Here is an 8,332-nt window from a genome sequence, read left to right as displayed (position 1 = left end):
GGCACCCCAAATCATCACTGACTTCGGAAACTTCACACTGGACTTCAAGCAGCTTGGATTCTGTGCCTCTCCAGTCTTCCTCCAGACTCCAGACCTTGATTTCCAAATGAAATGCAAAATTTACTTTTATCTGAAAAGAGGACTTTGGACCACTGAGCAACAGTCCAGTTCTTTTTCTCCTTAGCCCAGGTAAGATGCTTCTGACGTTGTTTCTGTTTCAGAAGTGGCTTGGTATTCCTTTTCCTGAAGAAGTCTGAGCGTGGTGCCTCTTGATGCACTGACTCCAGCTTCAGCCCACTCCTTGTGAAGCTCTCCCAAGGTCATCCCTGTTGCTTGTGCACCATTTCCTACCCATTTTCTTCCTTCCAGTCAACTTTGCATTAAATGTGCTTTGATACAGCACTCTGTGAACAGCCACCCCTTTCAGTAATGATCTTCTGTGACTTACCCTCTTTGTGGAGGGTGTCAATGATCGTCTTCTGGACCATTGCCAAGTCAGCAGTCTTCCCCATTATTGTGGTTTCACAGAACAAGATACCCGGAATGTATACTGTAGGGATGGTCATTTAATGAAACTCAAATGTAAATATTCTAATATTTTGAGATACTGGATTTTTGACTTTCATGAGCTGTTAGCTCTAATCATCAAAATTAAAACAAATAAACTTTTTAAATGTTTTACTTTACATGTAATGAATCTAGAATATATGAAAGTTTCACTTTTTGAAATAAGTTAAAGAAAAAAAAACAAAAAAAAACTTTTTCACGATATTCTGAGATGCGGGTTTGCACACACATATCTTCTCACAGTGCGCCCGAGTTCTCATTTGTGTCTTTTTAATATTTTCACTTTTCATTTGTTTTTATTTAAGTTTTAGCAATTTTAGTATTTTAACTTAAACTTATTTTATTTCAGTTATTTACCAAGGCAGCATTTCTGATTTTCTTTTTCAATGCATTATGAATTGCAGGTTTATATGAAGTTTTAGTAATTTTATGTGCTTTTGACATTTTTTATGATTGCCATTTTTTGTAATATTTAAAAATATATATATTTAATATTTTTATATTTATTTTTTAATATTCCTTACATTTTAGTAATTTAATACTTCAACTTATTTTATTTCCAATTTTTATATTTTATTTCCACTTCATTTCAGTTAACAAAAGTGTTTTTTGTAATAGTGTTAGCTCTTGCTGCGTTGTGTTCTGAATTGCAGTTTGTCACGTTTTAGAACGCAACGATTTCGCTTTGAGAGAGTTTCAGTGTTTTGGATTAAATGAATGTTCATGACTCACAGTAACACAAGACCACCGGCTCTTCACCGTGTGTGTGTGGAGTGTGTGTGAGTGTGTGTGTGTGTGAGAGAGTGTGTGTGTGTGAGCGAGTGTGTGTGAGTGTGTGTGAGTGTTTGTGTTTGTGTGAGTGTGTGAGGACGTGCAAAGCATGTTTCCACCCACTAAACGAGCCTGCGCTGATCTGGAAAAGATCGATAATGAGAATGAGGACTGAACTTCTCAAACACACTCCCAGTATGAATCATCTGAGCTCAGAAACACACACGAGAATCAGAGACGCAGAGCGGCCCACATTATCAGTGGCACGCGCTCACATCATGTCAGGAACAATCCTCCATTGTTCTCCAGCATTAGAAACACAATCTCATACATTTATGACCCACAAACAGACAGTATTTCCCACGTTTCCACATGATTATTTAGTGCCAGACCCAAATCCTGATTTATTTAATATCTTTCAGTATCTTTCAGATTATTATTATTTGAAATTACATTATCTTTTTTCTACTCACTTTAGTACTACTACTGTTTTTTTAAATAGTTTTATTGTAATTTTTATTTCTTCTGGAAGCACACGATTATTTAGTGCCGGACATATATTTCAGATGTTTATTTATTTAAAAATTTTAGTTTTTAGTTTAATCTATTAATTGTTACATTATCCTATTCTACTTACTTTAGGACTGCTCTTATTTATTTATTTAATTGTCTATTTATTTTTAATCTCATTTTTATTGTTTTATTGTAATTTGTTTCCCTTTGTAAGCACACAATTATTTAGTGCCAGACACAAAACCCTGATTTATTTCAAATTTTTCTGTCTTTTTCTGTCTGCAGTATCTTTCAGATTATTTTATTTTATTCGTTTGTTTGTTTACTTACTTACAATATTTAGTTTCTATTTCATTGTTACATTAACTTTTTCTACTTTAGGACTGTTCTATTTATTTATTTATTTACATACATTTTTATTGTTTTATTGTAATATGTTTCCCCCTTTAAGCATATGATTATTTAGTGGCAAATGCAAAATCCTGATTTATTTCAGATGTTTATTTAAAATATTTAGTTTCTATTAATTGTTACATTATCTTTTTCTACTTACTTTAGGACTGTTCTTCTTTATTTATTCATCTATTTATTTATTTTAATCTACTTTTTGTTTGTTTTTATCATTATAATATGTTTCTCCATGTAATGAGACACAAAATCCTGCTTATTTTTTTAAAAAGAGCTTGTTTTATGCTCTTTTTTTTTCCTTCGGAGACTCTTTAAATATCACCGATGAAGTGGGCAGGAAGACAGTGCGATGAAAGCATCTATCCCAGCATGCAGTGCGGCTCAGGCAGATCAATAACAGCATCCATCTGAGCTAAAGCCAGCAGAAGTACAGCAGTTTCCCGGCGTCTGAACCATGTTGTTTAGAGTTTATGTTTCGTGTTTTCAGTCTGACCTCGAGCCAGAACACCTTCAGAGACTCTATGAATATTTGATGAAGTGAAGGTTTGGTGCTGATCTCTGCTGATCTCTGTTGTTCTCCAGGTTTATACCACAAACAGCCCCAATGGAACCACTGGAAAGACGTTTAAGGTTCACCTGCAGCTCTGGGACACGGCGGGACAGGAGAGGTGCGCTCTTCTCTTCATAGTCATGATCACATTCTCATAGTCTCCTGCTTTCCCAGGATCAGCTCCATCTGCGTCCTCTGGACCAGGGCTTTCCAATCTTATAGATGCCTTGGACCCCAAATGTGACCCTGGAGCACAAAACCAGTCATAAGGGTCAATTTTGTGAAATTGAGATTTATACATCATCTCAAAGCGGAATAAATAGTCTTTCCATTGGTGTATGGTTTGTTAGGATAGGACAATATTTGTCCGAGATACAACTATTTGAAAATCTGGAATCTGAGGGTGCAAAAAAATCAAAATATTGAGAAAATCATCTTTAAAGTTGTTCAAATGAAGTTCTTAGCAATGCATATTACTAATAAAAAAATTATTTTTAATATATTTATGGTAGGAAATTTACAAAATATCTTCATGGAACATGATCTTTACTTAATATCCTAATGATTTTTGGCATAAAAGAAAAATCTATAATTTTGACCCAGACAATGTATTGTTGGCTATTGCTACAAATATACCCCAGCGACTTAAGACTGCTTTTGTGCTCCAGGGTCACAAATGTGATCAACCACATGCAGTGGACCCTCATCTTAAAATGAAGAGTTCAAAGTTCAACAATGCACAATAAAAACATGATCACATAATAAAAAAAAAAAAAAAAACTGATTTATCTGTTTTTGCAAATAAACTCTGTTGTAATACATTTATTATTATTTATTTTAATTGATTATTTATCATTTTTGTTTACTTATTTTAATGCTTTAAAAATGTATTAGTTTAGTCTAAGTATTTATGTATTTTAAAATAATAGTTTTAAATATTCTTATTATACATTTATTTTTTAATATTATTTATTTTACATTAATGTTTTTTCTACTCACTATAGTAGTGTACTGTTAAATGTATTATTTATTTATTTCAATCTAATTATTTAATGTATTCTTTTTTATTTATTTGTTTTAAGATACCTTTTGGATTTATTTTAGTATAATTATATTATTTTTTATTAATTTGAATCTTACTTGTTTATTATACATTTATTATACATATTTTTACTCGCTATAAAAAAAGTTCAGTTAGGTAGCCTACATTTTTATATTTATCTTTTATTATTTATTGAAACTATTTATTTTTTACCATCTTTTTGTTTATTTTACATTTATTTTTTCACTATACATTCTCTACTGTTAGATTGATTAATTGATTGTCATTATTATTAAATTATTTTAATATCATTTTTAAATATGTTTATGTTAATCTAACCATGTATTTATTTCAATATAACTGTATTATTTATAATTATTTATTTTAAACTTTAAAAAAAAAATTTTTTTGTTTATTAGTTTTTATATGTATTTATTTTTATATTCCACTGTCTTTCTCTGAACTTTGAAATCCCCTGATTTGGACGGCTGATTGGTTCTCTTGATTGGTTCTCCTGATTGGTTCTCTTGATTGGTTCTGCTGATTGGTTCTCCTGATTGGTTCTCCTGATTGGTTCTCCTGATTGGTTCACTGATCAGAGACTGTGGTTTGTTCTCAGGTTCAGGAGTTTGACCACAGCGTTCTTCAGGGATGCGATGGGTTTCTTGCTCATGTTCGATCTGACGAGCCAGCAGAGCTTCCTCAACGTCAGGAACTGGATGAGTGAGTGACCGCAGACGCACCACTAACTAACTAACTAACTAACCAACCAGCACTAACCAGATTAACAGACTCACTGTGGGCGAGTTTCTCAGTTACAGTGCTTCTTCTTCTTCCTCTTCCTAATTTTTCTCTTCCTTATCTTCTTCTTCTTCCTATTCTTCCTTTTCTTTTCCTCGTTCTCTTCTTTCTCTTCTTCTTCCTGTTTCTTTTTCTCTTCTTTCTTCTTTTTCTGCTTCCTCTTCTTCTGTCGTCTTCTTCTGCTTCCTCTTGTTTTCTTCTTCCTACTCTTCCCTTTTCATTCCCTCTTCCTCTACTTCTTTTCCTCATCCTCTTCTTTTTTTCTTCTTATTCTTATTCTTATTCTTCCTCTTTCTGTTTCTTTTCCTCTTCCTTTTCTTCCTCTTCTTCTTCCTGTTTCGTTTTTGCTTCCTCTTCCTTTTCTTCTTCTTCCGCTTCCTGTTTCCTCTTCTTTTTTTCTTCTTCCTATTCTTCCTTTTCCTTCCCTCGTCCTCTTCTTCTTCCCCTTTTTTTTATTTTCCTCTTCCTTTTCTTCTTTTTCCTCATCCTCTTCTTTTTTTCTTCTTCTTTTCCTCTTCTTCGTCTTCTTTTTATGCTTTCTCTTAATTTTTCTTTTTTCATCCTCTTCTTTTCCATATTCCTTTTTCCTCTTCCTTATGTTCCTCTTCCTTGTTCATCTTCCTAATCTTCATCATCTTCTTCTTATTTTCCTGTGTGTGTGTGTAGGTCAGCTCCAGGCTAATGCGTATTGTGAGAATCCAGATATTGTTCTCGTGGGTAATAAAGCCGATCTGAACGACCAGAGAGAAGTCCAGGAGAAACAAGCAAAGGAACTAGCGGACAAATACGGGTGAGTGTGTGTAAGTGTGTGAGAGAGAGTGTGTGTGTGTGTGTGTGTGTGCTTCCTCTGAGCTCTGGTTGGGTGTCAGTGTTCCTGTGGCCTGCTTCATTCCCGCTGTGTGATGCTGGACACAGGGAGAGGAGATGAGATCATGCAGGAAGAACCAGACACTGACACCCTATCTGCCTCGGCTTTCACCATGCAGCCCATTGCTTTTCTCATTTCCTTTTCAGAGAGGAGCTTAGCCACTCTTGCAACCCGGCAGTAGTGTCGACCGATGCGCCAGCTAAAGCTATAGTGTTAGTTTGGAAATGTAATAGGTTTACCCTGCTTAAAATGTAAAAGTAGTGTAACTATTTCAATTATTTTATTAAAGTAATCTAACTGATTACATTTTGATTACTTTTATACATTTCTAAAGGATGTTTCAACTGTTAATCATTTTCAAGCATTTAAAGCAGGCAGGGTTAACCTTACAGACTGATGCGGTCAGATTTTCAAAATCCTTCTTCACTTGAATTGAGATTATGATAATTTAATTTTAAAGCACAGCCACCACAAAATCAGACCTTTTTACTTTGAGATCATTCTGAGGTTAAATACAGATTTAAAATCATAAAAAACAGTTTTATAGTTATGATGTTGTTTTTTAAATCAAATCCTTGCATAAAGGAAACACTGGCATAGCAATGCCTTGGTTTTTAAGATCTACATTACATATTATTTTTTGGAGTCTACCTGGGTTGGGGTGGGTTCTAAATTTGCACAGATGCTTTTTTTTACATTACTTTTCCTTAAAAAAGTGTGTGTGTGTGTGTGTGTGAGAGTGTGTGTGAGTGTGTGAGAGTGTGTGTGTGTGAGTTTGTTTGTGTGTGTGAGTGTGTGTAAGTGTGGGAGTGGGTGTGTGTGTGAGTTTGTGTGTGTATGAGTGTGTAAGTGTGTGTGTGTATATGAGTGTGTAAGTGTGTGTGTGTATGAGTGTGTAAGTGTGTGTACTGGTATATATGGTTTATGAGGACACAAATATGTATAACGAGTAATGAAATGGGTACTACAACATAAACATGGTTTATGAGGACACTTCCTGTGTCCCCGTAAAACAAAAGGCTTAAAAAACATACAAAACGGTGTTTTATGAAATTCAAAAATTGCCCGTAGTTTTCTGTGAGGGGTAGGTTTAGGTGTAGGGTTGGTGTAGGGCGATAGAAAATACAGTTTGTACAGTATAAAAACCATTACGCCTGTGGAGAAAACCACAAATACAAGTGTGTGTGTGAGTGAGTGAGTGAGTGAGTGAGTGTTTCTCACTCATTCTTGTAGTTTAAGCAATAAATCATGGCACCAAGGTTATGGGTTCGATTCCCAAGTAATGCATCAACTGATGAAATGTATAGCTTGAATGCAAAGTTTCCTAGGCATCTGCCATTTTTTTCAAGAAAAATAAACATTAATAGTAAAATGGTAATTATTGCCTAAAATAGTAATTATGTGTGCATCTTATTTACTTACAGTATTTATTTAAATGATTCATCATTCTTATACAATTCATTTAAATGTACCAAATTTCATTTGCTATGTACATGTTGAAAATATAAAAATTAAATAAAAGTTAGTATAAAATATATTTATATATTCAAAATAATAGTGAGTTAAATTTTGGAACATGATATTGTTTTTATGCCTGGATTAATTTAAAGACGTAAAAGGTGGGGAAATAAATAAATATATATATATATATATATATATATACACACATAACAGTATAAATATTTTCTCTATTTTTTTGTACAATATTATGCTATTATTAACACACTTTTTAATTTTTGTTTTAAAAATATTTATATTGATTTAACATATAACAACCCATATTTCCGTTTTTGCTCGATTTTGTTTAATACATTTCATATATCCATGTATGTGGATGTGTGTCATTATATAACTGCACATGTATTGTTTGTATGTTTTTGAGAGAATCCAGGCTTCTTCTTCTGATGTTTGTCTTTGCCTCCTCTTTCCCAGAATTCCCTACTTCGAGACGAGTGCGGCGACCGGCGCGGAGGTGGAGAAGTCCGTGGTGACGCTGCTGGATCTGGTGATGAAGAGGATGGAGCAGTGTGTGGACAAACCTGCGGCGGACGCACACAACACTGACGGCAGCAGCAAACTGGACGCCGCAGCGGCCGACGAGAAGAAGTGTGCGTGTTAAAGCAGCGGGATCTCAGAGCATCCTCCTGACCTCCTGTATTACAGATGTGTGTGGACCCCTCCAAGAGTCTGTGAGAGCTGTGCTACTGCCTCGTCATCTTTAACAACCCGTCCAAATTTAGCCCAGATTATTACTGTCAGCAAATGCATCTGAAATATTCATATAGAGGTCTTAGCTCAGAAACTCACACTAAAAACCTGATGTGGCCATAATCTCGAGATCATCCAAATGAATGTACATAAAAACAGAAATATCTGACATTCATACACTACCAGGCAGAAGTTTGGAATAATTATGAGTTTTTAGTGTTTCTGAAAAAAAATCTCTTCTGCTCATCAAGGCTGCGTTTATTTGGTTAAAAATACAGTAAAAACTGTAAAAATGTGAAATATTATTATAATTTAAAACAGCTGTGTTCTGCGTGTTCATGCGTGTCCCCAAATCAAACTCCACTCACTTACAGAAGTGCAGATTCATGCAAACAAGTGCAAATGACTAGCTGCAGATCTGCGGTGTGTTTCTGTGTTTGTGAGCGGCTCCAGCACACGCTTCAGACTTCTGAACATCTGACAGAAATTCATAGCAAATGACGTGTCTTTAGTGCATCTATGTGTGAGTACAGACTGAATAAACTGGGAAACATCTAATATACAGGCAGATTAATGCAGATTATGTCTGTCTGATTTAAAAACA

At 34.5% G+C, this 8,332-nt stretch overlaps 1 protein-coding gene across 2 annotated transcripts in view; it reads left to right on the top strand.

Moving 5' to 3' along the window:
* The window catches only part of rab27b (RAB27B, member RAS oncogene family), a 41,888-nt gene extending 34,054 nt beyond the window's left edge, over positions 1-7,834 (top strand). For both annotated transcript variants that reach the window (XM_016524540.1, XM_016524541.1), the window contains exons 3-6: positions 2,842-2,927; positions 4,471-4,574; positions 5,319-5,442; positions 7,453-7,834. In XM_016524540.1, coding sequence (XP_016380026.1) covers positions 2,842-2,927; positions 4,471-4,574; positions 5,319-5,442; positions 7,453-7,639 — 501 coding nt within the window. In that variant the 3' untranslated portion in view covers positions 7,640-7,834. The remainder of the gene's footprint in view (positions 1-2,841; positions 2,928-4,470; positions 4,575-5,318; positions 5,443-7,452) is intronic.
* Positions 7,835-8,332: the final 498 nt, after the last annotated feature.

The sequence above is a fragment of the Sinocyclocheilus rhinocerous genome, unplaced genomic scaffold (genome assembly GCF_001515625.1).
Source record: "Sinocyclocheilus rhinocerous isolate Xijiao unplaced genomic scaffold, SAMN03320098_v1.1 scaffold3043, whole genome shotgun sequence".
NCBI lineage: Eukaryota > Metazoa > Chordata > Actinopteri > Cypriniformes > Cyprinidae > Sinocyclocheilus > Sinocyclocheilus rhinocerous.
The sequence above is the reverse complement of the archived record's forward strand: the minus strand, read 5'-3'. Positions and strand labels throughout refer to the sequence as shown.